General features: G+C 46.0%; 1 protein-coding gene across 4 annotated transcripts in view; it reads left to right on the forward strand.

Annotated features, from left to right (window-relative positions):
- The window catches only part of HDAC8 (histone deacetylase 8), a 110,147-nt gene that overhangs the window by 18,036 nt on the left and 73,471 nt on the right, over window positions 1-18,640 (forward strand). For all 4 annotated transcript variants that reach the window (XM_077283306.1, XM_077283308.1, XM_077283310.1 and 1 more), the window contains exon 6: window positions 6,361-6,438. In XM_077283306.1, the coding sequence (XP_077139421.1) occupies window positions 6,361-6,438 (78 nt within the window). The remainder of the gene's footprint in view (window positions 1-6,360; window positions 6,439-18,640) is intronic.

The raw sequence follows: 18,640 nt of genomic DNA on the forward strand, positions 1-18,640 counted from the left end.
AAAATGACGTGTCTGAAAATGGTACTAATAAAAAAAAAAAAAAAAGTCAACTCGTCCCGCAAAAAAAAAAGACCTCACATGACTGTCAGCCAAAATATTAAAAAATTATAGGTCTCAAAATGACGATGCCAAAAATAGTTTTTGCAATAAAAAGTGTCTTTTAGTGTGTGACAGCTGCCAATCATAAAAACCCGATATAAGTCTGGTATCACTCTAATCGCACCAACCCGAAGCATAAAGTCGTCTAATCACTTACACCACATGAGGAATGGCATAAAAAAATAATTAAAACCAATTCTTCACTTGGTGTTGCTTTGTTTATTCTTCTTCTTTGTCAGCCACAGTTTTGTGCACTTCTGAAAAGGACACTGCTGAACAGAGGCCAGACCTCTGTCCAGAGTAAGGGTACCGTCACACAGTCACACTTTGATCGCTACGACGGTACGATTCGTGACGTTCCAGCGATATCCATACGATATCGCTGTGTCTGACACGCAGCAGCGATCAGGGATCCTGCTGAGAATCGTACGTCGTAGCAGATCGTATGGAACTTTCTTTCGTCGCTTGATCACCCGCTGACATCGCTGGATCGTTGTGTGTGTGACACCGATCCAGCGATGTGTTCGCTTGTAACCAGGGTAAACATCGGGTAACTAAGCGCAGGGCCGCGCTTAGTAACCCGATGTTTACCGTGGTTACCAGCGTAAACGTAAAAAAACCAAACAGTACATACTCACATTCCGGTGTCTGTCCTCCGGCGTCTCAGCTTCTCTGCACTGTGAGCGCCGGCCAGCCAGAAAGCGAGCACAGCGGTGACGTCTGACGTCACCGCTCTGCTTTCCGGCTGCTGTGCTTACACAGTGCAGAGAAGCAGAACGCCGGGGGACAGACACCGGAATGTAAGTATGTACTGTTTGTTTTTTTTACGTTTACGCTGGTAACCAGGGTAAACATCGGGTTACTAAGCGCGGCCCTGCGCTTAGTTACCCGATGTTTACCCTGGTTACCCGGGGACTTCGGCATCGCTCCAGCGCCGTGATTGCAACGTGTGACCGCAGTCTACGACGCTGGAGCGATAATCATACGATCGCTGCGACGTCACGGATCGTGCCGTCGTAGCGATCAAAATGGCACTGTGTGACGGTACCCTAACTGTCCTGCCTGATTATAGTGAATGGATCTCTCAGGGGGGAGGGGGGGTTTTCATCGGAATCACGTCACTCAGAGATTTAGATGGAAACTCCAAAGCAAGTGCTCAGCATAAAGCGACAGATAACTGTGATCCCAAATGTTCTGTAAAATGTTCCTACTAAAAGCTTCCACTCAATCCACAAAAAAGTAAGTCCAAACTCAGGTCTGTCATCTGTTAACGGAACTTTAGGAGGCTTCCACATTACTGGTAGCACAAAGGCTCTGGAAAAGCAAAATGGCTCCTCACCCCCCCAAAAGAAATTCAGTGCTCTCAAATCCAAATGCCCCCTCCCTTCTGAGCCCCAGTGTACCTAAACCACCTATAGCATCCACATGTTTGTCATTTCTGAACCGATTAGAGCCTGCCTAACTTACAGGGGTGCGTACCTCCAGTACCTTGCAGTCACCAGTACGTTATGCCCAGCCCATGCTTCAGGAGGCATGTCACTACAACGGCAGTTTGCAATTTTCACTCGGCAACATTCATTGCTGCTGGTTTCTGGAAAACACACATGAAGTCAAAATCGTCACTACACCTGTAAATAAATTCCCAAAGGGGTATAATTTCCAAAATGGGGTCACTTGAGGGGAATTCTGCTCTTCTAGCAATTAGGGGCTCAGTATATGGAATCCGCAAACTATTCTAAGAAAATCTGCGCTCCAGGACGAAATAGCTCTCCGTTCCTCCTGAGTCTCTCCGTATTGGCTAAGCAGTACTGTTCAGCCACATATGGGGTATTGTCACGTTCAGTAAAAATTGTGGGACAAATTTTGGTGCCATTTTTACCCACTTGTGTGAAAATGCTAAATCTGTGGTCAAAACAAAATTTTGTTGGTAAAAATATAGTTATTTTTTCTTCACTGCCCAATGGTATAAAATTTTGTGACACACCTGTGGTGTCAATATCATCACTGCACCCCTACATGAATTCATTAAGAGGTGTAGTTAGTAAAATGGGGTCATTTATGGGGGATTCTACTGTTATGGCATCTCAGGGGCTCTGCCAGTGGGTCATGGCAGCTGCAAGTCATAACAGTAAAATCTGGTGCTCCTTACCTTCTGAGCTTTGCACTGTGCCTGAAAAATATTTCCCTATTGCATGTAGGGTATTGGCACACTTAGGAAAATTCACATCAAACTGAGATCCATTTTTTTCTATTAGCCCTTTGAGAAATTAAAGACTTGGTGCTAAAACAACATTTTAGTGGTAAAAATTTAATTTATTCTTTCTTCACTGCTCAATGGTATAAAATTCTGTGAGGCCCATGTGGAGTCAATATGATCACTGCACCCCTAGATTAATTCACTGGGGAGTGTAGTTTGTAATATGAGTTCACATATGCTTTCTGGCACCTCAGGGGCTCTTCCGATATGACATGGCCCCCTCAAACCATTCCAGCAAAATCTGAACTACAATATGGCGCCTCTTCCCTTTTGAGCTTTGCACTGTGCCTCAAAAGCTGTGTGTGTGTGTATGTGTGTGTGTGTGTATGAATATATATATATATATATATATATATATATATATATATATATATATATATATATATATATATATATATATATGTATATATATATATATATATATATATGTGTATGTATATGTATGTGTATATATATGTGTATATATATATATATATGTGTATGTATATATGTATGTATATATATATATATATATATATATATATATATATATATATATATATATATATATATATATATATATATATATATATATATATATATATATATATATATATATATTTGGAGCAGCATCCAGTACTACCTCAATAGCGTGCAAAGCTCTTCCAATCAGCAGTCAAAAAAAGCCTCTAGTAATAGTTTCAAAAAAGGAAAAGCAGCACAAAAAGTAATAAAAAAGTGGAATTTATTGCCTGAGCGGCGTGGCAACGTTTCGGATACAAAATCCTTTTTCAAGCCTGAATTACATATACATTACATATAGGGTATCGGCGTACTCAGGAGAAATTGCACAACAAATTGTATGGTGCCATTTCTCCTGTTACCCTTATGAAAATAATAAAAATTGGGGCTAAAATAACATTTTTGTGGGGAAAATGTAACATAGTAACATAGTTATTAAGGTTGAAGGAAGACTTTAAAGGGCCACTGTCACCCCCCCCCCCAGCCGTTATAAACTAAAAGAGCCACCTTGTGCAGCAGTAATGCTGCAGTCTAACAAGGTGGCTCTTTTAGTTTTTGATTCATTTATTACCTCAAAAAAGCGTTTTAAAAATTGGCCACACATACCAGATATTGTACCAGGAGGCGGTCCGAAGCGTCCTCTTCTGAAATCCTGCGCTGTGCGTGCCTGCCTGGGGCCTGCACAGTGTTCATTGTCAGTGCGGCCACACTGTTGCTGAATCCCCCGCCCCGCACTGTTATTCATTATGCACAGTGCGGGGCTGGGGTTCCTGGGCATGCGCACTGCGCTGTTTAGACGCTCCCCAGCTCCGACGCTCCCCAGCTCCCCCGCCTTCCCAGGAACCCCAGCCCCGCACTGTGCATAATGAATAACAGTGCGGGGCGGGGGATTCAGCAACAGTGTGGCCGCACTGACAATGAACACTGCGCAGGCCCCAGGCAGGCACGCACAGCGCAGGTGCCGGATTTCAGAAGATAACAGCGCTCAGGGGGCGGGTACCATCGCCCCTGAAGAGATGAGTGACGGCATTTGGGGGATTCATACAGGACGCTTCGGACCGCCTCCAGGTATAATATCTGGTATGTGTGGCCAATTTTTAAAACGCTTTTTTGAGGTAATAAATGAATCAAAAACTAAAAGAGCCACCTTGTTAGAATGCAGCATTACTGCTGCACAAGGTGGCTCTTTTAGTTTATAACGGCTGGGGGGGGGGTGACAGTGGCCCTTTAAGTCCATCTAGTTCAACCCATAGCCTAACATGCCCTAACATGTTGCTCCAGAGGAAGGCAAAAAACCCATGTGGCAAAGAGTAAGCTCCACATTGGGGAAAAAAATTCCTTCCCGACTCCACATACGGCAATCAGACTAGTTCCCTGGATCAACGCCCTATCAAGGAATCTAGTGTATATACCCTGTAACATTATACTTTTCAAGAAAGGCATCCCGTCCCCTCTTAAATTTAAGTAATGAATCACTCATTACAACATCATACGGCAGAGAGTTCCATAGTCTCACTGCTCTTACAGTAAAGAATCCGCGTCTGTTATTATGCTTAAACCTTCTTTCCTCTAGACGTAGAGGATGCCCCCTTGTCCCTGTCTCAGGTCTATGATTAAAAAGATCATCAGAAAGGTCTTTGTACTGTCCCCTCATATATTTATACATTAAAATAAGATCACCCCTTAGCCTTTGTTTTTCCAAACTAAATAGCCCCAAGTGTAATAACCTGTCTTGGTATTGCAGACCCCCCCAGTCCTCTAATAACCTTGGTCTCTCTTCCCTGCACCCGCTCTAGTTCAGCTATGTCTTTCTTATACACCGGAGACCAGAACTGTGCACAGTATTCTAAGTGTGGTCGAACTAGTGACTTGTATAGAGGTAAAATTATGTTCTCCCCATGAGCATCTATGCTTCTTTTAATGCATCCCATTATGTTATTTGCCTTTGTAGCAGCTGCCTGACACTGGCCACTAAATGTGAGTTTGTCATCCACCCATACACCCAGGTCTTTTTCATTGACGGTTTTGCCCAGAGTTTTAGAATTAAGCACATAGTTATACATCTTATTGCGTCTACCCAAGTGCATGACCTTACATTTATCCCCATTAAAGCTCATTTGCCATTTATCAGCCCAACCTTCTAGTTTACATAAATCATCCTGTAATATAAAATTGTCCTCCCCTGTATTGATTACCCTGCAGAGTTTAGTGTCATCTGCAAATATTGAAATTCCGCTCTGTATGCCCCCTACAAGGTCATTAATAAATATGTTAAAAAGAAGAGGGCCCAATACTGACCCCTGTGGTACCCCACTGCTAACCGCGACCCAGTCCGAGTGTGCTCCATTAATAACCACCCTTTGTTTCCTATCCCTGAGCCAGCTCTTAACCCACTTACACATATTTTCCCCTATCCCCATTATTCTCATTTTATGTATCAACCTTTTGTGTGGCACCGTATCAAAAGCTTTTGAAAAGTCCATATACACTACGTCCACTGGGTTCCCTTGGTCCAGTCCGGAACTTTCCTCTTCATAGAAGCTGATCAGATTAGTCTGACATGAACAGTCCCTAGTAAACCCGTGCTGATACTGGGTCATGAGGTTATTCCTCTTCAGATACTCCAGTATAGCATCCCTTAGAATGCCCTCCAGGATTTTACCCACAGTAGAGGTTAAGCTTACTGGCCTATAATTTCCGAGTTCACTTTTTGTCCCCTTTTTGAATATTGGCACCACATTTGCTATACGCCAGTCCTGTGGTACAGACCCTGTTATTATGGACTCTTTAAAGATTAAACATGTGCTTTATTTATTTTAATTGTTACAGCTCAGCATTATAAACTTTGTGAGGCACCTGTGCTCACCATACATCTAGATAAGTTCCCTGAGGGGTTTAGTTTCCAGAATGGTGTCACTTTTTTTTTTTTTTACTGTTTAGGCACATCAGGGGCTCTCCAAACGTCACATGGCGTCCGCTAAATTTTCCAACGAATTTCAAAAAATTAAATGGCTCCCCTTCCCTTCCAAGCTCTGCCGTGCGCCCAAACAGTGTTTTTTCCCCCACATATGGGGTATCTGCATGCTCAGGAGAAATTGCACAAGACATTTTGGGGTCCATTTGTCTCTACCCTATTAGGGAAGTGTAGATCCTGTCCGGCATTAAACAGACCGCCTAACGGCACGTTTTGATTGGCTTATTACCGGTAAGGATTGCACACAGGGGAAAATCTTGTAAGATTTCAGTTCTGCTCTTTGGGGCACAAGTGCAGTATTTCTGGCTTTCCCTTAGTCCCATTCTTGTTTTTTCTTTCTGCACAGCTTGGTTACATTACAGTCAGCTGCACGTAGCTGAATATATGCGTTATCTTGCTAATCAGGTCTGTGACATGCTTTCTTGGTTCCGTCATAGGTTGTGTCTCGTTATACAATCACACATGATTGCTGTGTGTAGGGCGGACGCCGTGTCATCAGTATTGTCTAATGCTATGATTTCTGTTTCAGGAGTAGAAGACGCGTTTAGTTTTACTTCCAAGGTCACGACGGTTTCTTTACACAAGTTTTCTCCCGGTTTTTTTCCAGGTATGTAAGCAATCGCATAGTTTTCCCTTGCTTGCCCTGTATTTATAGTCATCTTAATTTACTCACTGACAATACACTGTGTGCAGAATTATTAGGCAAGTTGTATTTTGATCACATGATACTTTCTCCTTCGTCTCATTGGGGGACACAGGACTGTGGGTGTATGCTTCTGCCGCCAGGAGGCTGACACTAAGTAGACAAAAACAAATTAGCTCCTCCTCCGCAGTATACACCCTGACACTGACCCAGACAGATCCAGTTTATGCTTGGTGTCCGTAGGAGGCACATCTCTGGGTTTTCCCAGAACTTTTTTTTTTTTTTTTTCCCCTTTTATATATCAAGATGAGACAGGGGCGACGGACCCTTTTGAAGGGGTCCGATCTCCCCAAACCAACAACGGGCGAGCACGTGGAGTGTCGCCTCCACATATCCTCTCCCGCAACGTGGGACCTTTTGCCAGACTAATCCCTGACCACCCTAAGGTAACGAAACTCTAGGTTGTACAGGCATACATGGTCTGTCCGTGCAGCCTCCACTTCATCACCAATGCGCTGACAGTGGTGATTAAAAGAGGCAGACGGTCCCTCTCCTCACCCCCTGAAGGGCTGATGGAGTTAGGGTGCCTGCACCGTTAGATCTATCTATCTATCTATCTATCTATCTATCTATCTATCTATCTATCTATCTATATATAAACAAACATCTCTCTGACCTTAGCATTTGTCGGAAGGCTGGGGGGGCCCCTGCTCCATCGCGCGGCTCATTTCGGCTGGTGCAGTGGTGCCATACTGCAGGGAGATCCCGGCGCTGTTTTCCGGGTATCTCCTTCCTCAGCGTGCGCCGCTTATTTTCATCCCCGGCGTCCAAGGCCGCCGGTCGGAAGTCCTGCCTCTTTCAGCCGCGTCTCCTTCCGGGTTTAGGCCCCGACTTCGGTCTATTGCAGGCCGGTTACTGTAGTTCCCGGCGTCTAAGGCCGCGGGCGGAAGTCCCGCCCCTGTCGGCCGCATCTACTTCTGGGCACGCCCCTTCTCCCTGGATGAGATCGGGGAATAAAATTTAGTCCCCGGCTTCGGCCTATCGCGGGCCGTAGGTCGGTAACTCCTCCCCCATTCGGGCGCATCCACCCTCTAATCAAACACATAAGGGGGATAGCACTGAAGCACGTTTCGGTAACAGGCTGCACGGGGACACATGACTGGGGTAAGTGCTACTCCTCCCAGCCTGACAGCGGCATATTTTGATCCAGCAACTTATCTGAGGGTCTGGATTATAGCAGCAGCAGAGTCATCATGTCTAGAAAGACTAAGACTCATACGGTTTTATATACCTCAAGTGTTACCTGTCAGTCCACTTTTCTGCATGCCCAGAGTAACCGTCTGTGAGGCCTGCGATTCCGAACGCGCTCAGGAGCCCCCCCTGCGACCCTGTGCAGTGTCTGTACCTGACAGTGCGGTATCGCCCCCGAATGGGTCGCATCCTTAACGCAATCTATGGCATCCCTAACAAAGGCGTTAGAGTCCCTTCAAACCCCGGCTGGGGCCAGGGACAGCGGTTCGTCTGTCTTGGAAAGGTCCTCCAGTTCTCAGGTGCCTCCGGCCTGCAGGGGCCGTGATCCCTCTAGGCAGACGCAGGGGAAATGAACCCACATGGCGTCTCCCGGTCCGTCGGGTGCATCGGCATCTTTGGGTTCCGTCTCGCGTTCTCCCTCACCTGTGGAAATGAGTGAACACGGTTCGGACTATGATTCCGCAGGGTCTCTTGATTTAGAGGCCCCTGATTACCAGGAATCAGACAGCTTCATCGAGGCCGTTAACCAAACCCTGGGAGTAGAGGACGTAGCCACCTTGACTTCGGGTCATAAGGTGTCTTTTAAGCTTTTAAGAAATTTAAGCAACCTCATAAGGTGTTTTCTACTCATCCTGAGTTTGATGATTTAGTCCAACGCAACATGGAGCGACCGGACAGACGTTTTTCATGTCCGAAGGCTCTAAGTGCAAGATACCCTTTCGCACCTGAGCTACGTAAAAAGTGGGCAGAATCCCCTTCGGTGGATCCCCCCCGTGTCCCGTTTGGCCTCTAACATGCTGTTATCTCTGCCCATTGGCTCCTCTATTAGAGATCCGACTGATCGGCTCATGGAAAGCCTAGCTCGTTCTGTGTTTGAGGCCTCAGGCTCAGCCCTCGCGCCATCTTTTGCGGCGACCTGGGCAGCCAAAGCCATGATATCTTGGTTAGAATCTGTGACTAAGGGTACCGTCACACAGTGCAATTTTGATCGCTACGACGGCACGATCCGTGACGTCGCAGCGATCGTATGATTATCGCTCCAGCGTCGTAGACTGCGGTCACACGTTGCAATCACGGCGCTGGAGCGATGCCGAAGTCCCCGGGTAACCAGGGTAAACATCGGGTTACTAAGCGCAGGGCCGCGCTTAGTAACCCGATGTTTACCGTGGTTACCAGCGTAAAAGTAAAAAAAAAAAAACCGTACATGCTCACCATCTGATGTCCGTCCGGTCCCTTGCCGTCCGCTTCCTGCTCTGACAGATCCGGCCATACAGTGAGAGCAGAGTGCAGCGGTGACGTCACCGCTGTGATCTGCTCTCACTTTCCGGCCGGCAGACAGTCAGAGCGGGAAGCGGACGGCAAGGGACCGGACGGACATCAGAAGGTGAGCATGTACGGTTTGTTTTTTTTTACTTTTACGCTGGTAAGCACGGTAAACATCGGGTTACTAAGCGCGGCCCTGCGCTTAGTTACCCGATGTTTACCCTGGTTACCAGCGAACGGATCGCTGTCACACACAACGATCCAGCGATGTCAGCGGGTGATCAAGCGACGAAAGAAAGTTCCAAACGATCTGCTACGACGTACGATTCTCAGCAGGATCCCTGATCGCTGCTGCGTGTCAGACACTGCGATATCGTAACGATATCGCTAAAACGTCACGAATCGTACCGTCGTAGCGATCAAAATTGCACTCTGACACTGTACCCTTAGGCTCTTCAGGATAGGGATTTACCAGTAGGTGACGAAGATGTCAAATCAGATAGCTCTGGCTGGAAGCTACCTGATCAATGCTTCCTTGGATTCGGCAAATTGTGCGGCATTGGCAGTCGCAAATGCAATTTCTATCAGAAGAGCTCTATGGTTGAGGACTTGGCGGGCGGACTCTACTTCAAAGAAATCCCTTACAACTCTTCCTTATCAGAGTGGCCGACTATTTGGCGCAAAATTGGATCAGCTTATATCTGTTACCACAGGAGGGAAGAGCAATTTCCTTCCACAACAAAAGATTAAACAGCCCTTTTGTCGCCAATTTCAGGCAAGGTTTAAGTCCTTTCATAACGCTAGGTGGACCACAGCGTCAAGCTCAGTAGGCTTACTGCAACCCCAACCCTGGGAGAACCTTGACGGCGATGGCCAGAATGTGCAGCAGACTAGAAAAAAAACATTATGTTGGGTGTAGGCATATGTTTTGTGTGTACTGTGATGTATGATGATCTTTTTTTTATATGTTGGGTGCACTGTGATGTCTGTAGGAACTGTTTCTGCAAAACTTACACTCTGCGTGGTCGCTCTGGGCATTTCTCCACCCACCCGGTATCCTTCTGGGAGGCCCTCTGCTGCTTCGGCTTCCTTTGAAAACATAATTAATGCATATAGAGTTAACCAAAAATTTTAACAAGAACAAAAAGAAAAAAGCATTTTTTAAATTACCTCAATTCGCTGAAGCTGTGAAGGAGGGCTCCCAGAAGAAGTCATAATGGCTGTTTTTGGATCTGCAAGTATAAAGACACTTGTTAGCAATTATACAAATTATATGTAAAGCTTTGTGTCCTTTAATACTTACATCAGGAGTTTTGATGCTGGCCTGGTACCCGCTGGCTGGCTGGTTGGTCCTTGCTGGTTGGCCTGGTTGGTCCCTGCTGGTTGGCCTGTCCCTGTTTGGATCTGAAAGTAGAAAAACACTTGTTAGCTATTATAAAATTATGTGTAGGCAGCTGAATTAGAAAATAGAAAGTTGCTCCAGAGCTAGTAGGATTTCAAAACCTCCCCCCTAAAATAATGCCCATAGGCCCCCCCACCCAAAAAAAAAAAGTAATTTAATAGGTTTATAAACCACCCTGCTCAAATTTTATTTCTGAACAATGTGCAAGCAGGCAAAAAAATCACCCTGCCTGACCTTGATATCCTCCTTCCATAATATGCGCGATGCGCAAGCTGGCAAACCCTTACCCCCCAAAAAAACCAAACCTAGGCCTTGCAAACAATACCCTCCTTCAAACTTGAAATCCCTAAACACCCACTTGAAAATCTATTGACCACAGATGGTATTTTTAAAAATCCCTTTTAAAATTTTAAATACTCAATTTCTTCTATCCACATTTTAATGCAAGAAATAGACCCTCAACCAACTCTGTATTGCATGTTGTGTTTTCCTTTTTTTCATAAACCAAACTGTGAAATTTACCTTGGTGAAATTATACTACGGACAGTTTTAGGATAAATTTTTATTATTTTTTGTTTGTTTGTTTCAATAAAAAAAAAAAATGAGGAGCTAGACTGCTCTTTATTTGAAATACAAGTACATTAAATGCAAATAAAAAAAAAAAAGGAACACAATCTCCCCACACACATGCCACACACACAAACACATACAGACACACCGCCATCACACGCAACACGCCACACACACACACACCGCATAACTTTTTTTTAAATACATGTACAGTATTACAAAAAAAAACAAGTCTGGGCACACACACACACACGCAGCACTCACACACACGCGCCCATTACACACACACGCCACACTACTTTGTTGGAAATATATGACAGTATTGAAAAAACAAAACAACCACGGCTAGACACTCACACACACACACTTGGAAATATATGTAATGTATTAAAAAAATACACGACACACACACACACACACACACACACACACACACACACACACACACACACACACACACACACACACACACACACACACACACACTTGCTGCACACACACTGGCAGGACTCGCGCTGGCTGGCAGGATTGTGGCTGGCTGGTAGTCCGCTGGCTGGCTGGCAGGCCTCTTGCTGGCTGGCAGTACTTTGGTTGGCTGGCAGGACACTGGCTGGCAGGCCTCTTGCTGGCTGGCAGGCCTCTTGCTGGCTGGCAGGCCTCTTGCTGGCTGGCAGGACTGTGGCTGGCAGGCCTCTTGCTGGCTGGCTGGCAGGACTGTGGCTGGCAGGTCTCTGGCTGGCTGGCAAGCCTCTGGCTGGCTGGCAGGCCTCTTGCTGGCTGGCAGGCCGGTGTCTTGCTGGCTGGTTGGCCGGTCTCTTGCTGGCTGGTTGGCCGGTCTCTTGCTGGCTGGTTGGCCGGTCTCTTGCTGGCTGGTTGGCCGGTCTCTTGCTGGCTGGTTGGCCGGTCTCTTGCTGGCTGGTTGGCCGGTCTCTTGCTGGCTGGTTGGCCGGTCTCTTGCTGGCTGGCTGGCTGGCAGGCCTCTGGCTGGCTGCAGGCCTCTTGCTGGCTGGCTGTCAGGACTCTGGATGGCTGGCTGGCAGGCCTCTTGCTGACTGGCTGGCAGGACTGTGGCTGGCAGGCCTCTTGCTGACTGGCTGGCAGGACTGTGGCTAGCTGGCAGGCCTCTTGCTGGCTGGCAAGACTGGCTGGCAGGTCTCTTGCTGGCTGGCTGGCAGGTCTCTTGCTGGTTGGCTGGCAGGCTTCTTGCTGGCTGGCTGTCAGGACTCTGGATGGCTGGCTGACAGGTCTCTGGCTGGCAGGCCTCTTGCTGGCTGGCAGGACTGTGGCTGGCAGGTCTCTTGCTGGCTGGCAGGTCTCTTGCTGGCTGGCAGGTCTCTTGCTGGCTGGCAGGCCTCTTGCTGGCTGGCAGGCCTCTTACTGGCTGGCTGGCAGGCCTATTGCTGGCTGGCAGTCCTCTGGCTGGCAGGCCTCTTGCTGGCTGGCAGGACTCTGGATGGCTGGCTGGCAGTCCTCTTGGTGGCTTCTATGCTTCTTGCTGGCACATTGAGGAATGAAGCCATATGGCAGGTTTATATAGATTTGGGGCTGTCTGGCCAATTGGCTACTAAATACAGATTTGGAGCATGCTCAGTGTAAAGAAACGGAATCAGTCGCTGGATTCCGTCATTTGACGGACAGCGACGGATCCTGCGCCCATAGGCTTCCATTCTAACGCCGAATGCCGCTGGATCCGTCGCTGTCCAATTTTACGACGCAGACAAAAATTCTGAGGGATCCAGCGCACGACGGACGAAACGTGAGGCCATCCATTTAATCTGTCGCTAATACAGGTCTATGAGAAAAAGACGGATCCAGCGGGCAAATTCTCTGGATCCGTTTTTTTCACAAAACGACGTATTTTGACGGAAACAGAAAGACGGAAGTGTGAGAGAGGCCTTAGGGCAGTTGCAGATTTCCTGCGGATCCGCAGTGTTTTTTCCGCGCAGAAACGCTGCAGATCCGCAAGTAATTTACAGTACAATGTAAATCAATGGCAAAAAAAAATGCAGTGCTAATGGTGCGGAAAAATCCGCACGGAAAACACAGCAGATTCAAAAAAGGACCATGTCAATTCATTTTGCAGATCTGCTGAGTTTCTGCACCTATTCCATAATAGAAATCTGCAGGGGTGAAAAAAAGAAATCTGCACAAAAATCTGCAACATGTGCACATACCAAAAAAACGCGCAGATTCTGACCTGCGTTTTCTACCAGAATCTGCACAGAAAATTCCACAGTCAAATCTGCAACTTGTGCATATAGCCTTACACTCTGCAAATACGGCTGCCCTGGGCATAGGAGACAGCGGTGGGAGGCCGACCCTATACTTTGAATTGAGCTGCTCCCTGCTGTGATCTGGGCACACTCCCTGGGCTTTCCAGATCACAGCAGAGGGGGGAGATCGGCGCCATTGTTCTGGAGCCCACAGTGTATCTGTGAGCTCCACTTGAGAGCCGCGCTGTTATGTAGTCTTCTATGCTGCCTGGTGCCCTGGCTGTAATCTCTAGAATTGCTAGAGGATGAAGTGCTGGGATCTAATGTCTTTATCATGAGCTGCATAGAGGTAACACAGAGACAGAAGGGGGGGGAGGCTCTCTGTGCTGCTCCGGCCTCTCCCTGCAGCTACTGATCAGGACATCAGACCTGTGTGATACTGTATACTGAGCAGTGTATCTAATCCTATCCTGTGTGATACTGTATACTGACCAGTGTATCTAATCCTATCCTGTATGATACTGTCTTCTGTGCCGTGCATCTATTCCTATACTGTGTGATACTGTGCTGAGCTGTGTATCTAATCCTATACTGCGATACTGATTGCTGAGCCGTGTATCTCAGGCTACTTTCACACTAGTGTCGTGCACTGCACGTCGCTATGCGTCGTTTTGTAGAAAAAACGCATCCTGCAAAAGTGCTTGCAGGATGCGTTTTCTTCTCCATAGACTAACATTTGCGACGCATTGACACACGTCGCAACCGTCGTGCGACGGTTGCGTCGTGTTGTGGCGGACCGTCGGCAGCAAAAAACGTTGCATGCAACGTTTTTTGCTGCGTCGTTCCCGTCTTTTCTGACCGCGCATGCGCGGCCGGAACTCCGCCCCCGCCTCCCCGCACCTCACAATGGGGCAGCGGATGCTTTGAAAAACAGCATCCGCTGCCCCCGTTGTGCGGTGCTTTCAACTCTAGCGTCGTTGCGTCGGCACGCCGCATTGCGATGTGCAGTGCACGACGCTAGTGTGAAAGTAGCCTAATCCTCTCCTGTGTGATACTGACTGCTGACCTGTGTATCTAATCCTATCCTGTGTGATACTGTCTGCTGAGCTGTGCATCTAATCCTATCCTATGCGATGCTGACTGCAGAGCCCAGCATCTAATCCTATCCTGTGTTAGTCTGCTGAGCTGTGTATCTAATCCTATCCTGTGTGATACTGTCTGCTGAGCTGTGCATCTAATCCTATCCTATGCGATGCTGACTGCAGAGCCAAGCATCTAATCCTATCCTGTGTTAGTCTGCTGAGCTGTGTATCTAATCCTATCCTATGCGATGCTGACTGCAGAGCCCAGCATCTAATCCTATCCTGTGTTAGTCTGCTGAGCTGTGCATCTAATCCTATCCTATGCGATGCTGACTGCAGAGCCCAGCATCTAATCCTATCCTGTGTTAGTCTGCTGAGCTGTGTATCTAATCCTATCCTGTGTGATACTGTCTTCTGTGCCGTGTATCTAATCCTATACTGTGTGATACTGTCTGCTGAGACGTGCATCTATTCCTATTCTGTGTGATACTGTGCTGAGCTGTGTATTTATTCCTATACTGCGATACTGACTGCTGAGCCGTGTATCTAATCCTCTCCTGTGTGATACTGACTGCTGAGCCGTGTATCTAATCCTATCCTGTGTGATACTGTCTGCTGAGCTGTGTATCTAATCCTATCCTATGTGATGCTGACTGCTGAGCTGAGTATCTAATCCTATCCTGTGTTAGTCTGCTGAGCTGTGTATCTAATCCTATCCTGTGATACTGACTGCTGAGACGTGTATATAATCCTATCCTATGTGATACTGACTGCTGACCCCTGTATCTAATCTTATCCTGTGTTACTGTATACTGAGCCGTGTATCTAATCCTATCCTGTGTAATACTTACTGCTGAGCCGTGTATCTAATCCTATCCTGTGTGATACTGACTGCTGAGCCGTGTATCTAATCCTAGCCTGTGTGATACTGACTGCTGAGCTGTGTATTTAATCCTATCCTGTGTGATATTGACTGCTGAACCTGTGTATCTAATCCTATCCTGTGTTATACTGTCTGCTGAGCCGTGTATCTAATCCTCTGCTGTGTGACTGTCTGCTGAGCCATGCATCTAATCCTATCCTGTGATACTGTCTGCTGAGCCGTGTATCTAATCCTATCCTGTGTGATACTGCTGAGCCGTGTATCTAATCTTATCCTGTGTTACTGTATACTGAGCCATGTATCTAATCCTATCCTGTGTGATACTGCTGAGCCGTGTATCTAATCTTATCCTGTGTTACTGTATACTGAGCCGTGTATCTAATCCTATCCTGTGATACTGCCTGCTGAGCCATGTACCTAATCCTATCCTGTGTGATACTGACTGCTGAGCCGTGTACCTAATCCTAGCCTGTGTGATACTGACTGCTGAGCCGTGTATCTAATCCTCTCCCCCTACATGTCTCTCTCCATAGGTCGCTCTCCCCAATATGCACTCCTCTCCCCCCTGCATGTCTTTCCCCATTGCACACACAGCTCAGTGCGTGCTATAAAAGGAGCTGCGGGGGTCATGCGGCATAATGTGTGATCTATATGATGGTATTATAAGTGATCTGTATGGTGGTATCAGGTTTAATCAGTATTGTGGAATGATGTAAAAGCTATATGACGGTATTAAATGAGAACTATATTGTGGGATTATGTGTGATATATAGTACAGACCAAAAGTTTGGACACACCTTCTCATTTAAAGATTTTTCTGTATTTTCATGACTATGAAAATTGTAAATTCACATTGAAGACATCAAAACTATGAATTAGCACATGTGGAATTATATACTTAACAAAAAAGTGTGAAACAACTGAAAATATGCCTTATATTCTAGGTTCTTCAAAGTAGCCACCTTTTGCTTTGATGACTGCTTTGCACACTCTTGGCATTCTCTTAATGAGCATCTAGAGGTAGTCGCTGGGAATGGTCTCCCAACAATCTTGAAGGAGTTCCCAGAGATGCTTAGCACTTGTTGGCCCCTTTGACTTCACTCTGCGGTCCAGCTCACCCCAAACCATCTCGATTGGGTTCAGGTCTGGTGACTGTGGAGGCTAGGTCATCTGGCGTAGCACCCCATCACTCTCCTTCTTGGTCAAATAGCCCTTACACAGCCTGGAGGTGTGTTTGGGGTCATTGTCCTGTTGAAAAAGAAATGATGGTCCAACTAAACGCAAACTGGATGGAATAGCATGTCGCTGCAAGATGCTGTGGTAGCCATGCTGGTTCAGTATGCCTTCAATTTTGAATAAATCCCCAACAGTGTCACCAGCAAAGCACCCCCACACCATCACACCTCCTCCTCCATGCTTCACAGTGGGAACCAGGTATGTAGAGTCCATCCGTTCACCTTTTCTGCGTCACACAATGACACGGTGGTTGGAACCAAAGATCTCAAATTTGGACTCATCAGACCAAAGCGCAGATTTCCACTGGTTTAATGTCCATTCCTTGTGTTCTTTAGCACAAACAAGTCTCTTCTGCTTGTTGCCTGTTTTTTAGCAGTGGTTTCCTAGCAGCTATTTTACCATGAAGGTCTGCTGCACAAAGTCTCCTCCTAACAGTTGTTGTAGAGATGTGTCTGCTGCTAGAACTCTGTGTGGCATTGACCTGGTCTCTAATCTGAGCTGCTGTTAACCTGCGATTTCTGTGGCTGGTGACTCGGATAAACTTATCCTCAGAAGCAGAGGTGACTCTTGGTCTTCCTTTCCTGGGGCGGTCCTCATGTGAGCCAGTTTCACTTGTTGGTTTTTGCCACTGCACTTGGGGACACTTTCAAAGTTTTCCCAATTTTTCGGACTGACTGACCTTCATTTCTTAAAGTAATGATGGCCACTCATTTTTCTTTACTTAGCTGCTTTTTTCTTGCCATAATACAAATTCTAACAGTCTATTAAGTAGGGCTATCGGCTGTGTATCACCAGACTTCTGCTCAACACAACTAATGGTCCCAACCCCATTTTTAAGGCAAGAAATCCCACTTATTAAACCTAACAGGGCACACCTGTGAAGTGAAAATAGTTTCCGGTGACTATCTCTTGAAGCTCATCAAGAGAATGCCAAGAGTGTGCAAAGCGGTCATCAAAGCAAAAGGTGGCTACTTTGAAGAACCTAGAATATAGGACATAATTTCAGTTGTTTCACGCTTTTTTGTTAAGTATATAATTCCACATGTGTTAATTCATAGATTTGATGCCTTCAGTGTGAATGGACAATTTTCATAGTCATGAAAATACAGAAAAATCTTTAAATGCGAAGGTGTGTCCAAACTTTTGGTCTGTACTGTATCTCCCAGAATCCTTGCTGCCTGCCTCTGTGACTGTCTACTTGTCAGTATAACTTTGCAGTCACCAACAAAATGGCTGCTCACTGGGTTCCTGAATATCATTCTGTCTTATCCCTTAGCAAACACCCAGGAGAGGAGGGGATGAGTGACATCACACCCATGTCAGCAGACTCGGCCCATAATTACTGCAGTGCAGTAATGTGAGCTAATTGTACACTAGGTTTTTGTCAAATTTCAGTAGCTGCTCTCCCTAGTGTTTAAAAGTGGAAATGCCATACCTTTTCAAGTTATTTTTCAAATTTTTCTAAATTATAAACAAATGATAATATTTTGTAAGAAAATGTAAACATTATTTCTTTAAGTTTTTTTTCAATTGCTGGAAAAAAAAAATTTGGCACCTTCCCTGTAATATACTAATTTCTGTGGTGCTCAACTTGTAATTTCTCTGCAGTTAGATCGGAGTATCTCTTACAGGAGTAGTCCAGAATAGGCAGGTTACTCCTGTGTGAGACATAATGACAGCCTGATCTCACTGCAGAGTGATTAGAAGATGCTTGAGCACAGCAGATATTAGTGTCACACAGACAGACTCAATAAGGCCATGTTCACATGTCAATTATTTGGTCAGTATTTTACATAAGTATTTGTAATACAAAATCAGGAGTGCACTAATCAGAGGGAAAGTCCACTCCTGGATTTGGCTTTCAAATACTGATGTAAAACACTGAGTATGTGAACGTGGCCTAATTAGAAGAACTGATAGAGGGGTTTGAAATGAGACTCCATTAAACTCAGCTGCACATTCCATCCCATCACACTGACGCAGGAGGTTAGACTAGGAAATCAGGCTGTAATATTATGTTTTGCACAATAATAAACATGCTCTAAGCTTTGTGCTCTGGTCAGCGTCCTATAGGGGGAAGCGGTACACGCACCCCAGTGAAAACTGTCTGATAACACCCACTTAGACTTTAAAAAATAGTTAGTTACATCCATATATATTTGGACAGACATTTTTCTAATTTTGGCTATAGACATTACCACAATTTTAAACAAAACAATTCAGATGCAGTTGAAGTTCAGACTTTCAGCTTTCATTTGAGGGTATC

Source organism: Ranitomeya variabilis, chromosome 2 (assembly GCF_051348905.1).
Source record: "Ranitomeya variabilis isolate aRanVar5 chromosome 2, aRanVar5.hap1, whole genome shotgun sequence".
Classification (NCBI taxonomy): domain Eukaryota; kingdom Metazoa; phylum Chordata; class Amphibia; order Anura; family Dendrobatidae; genus Ranitomeya; species Ranitomeya variabilis.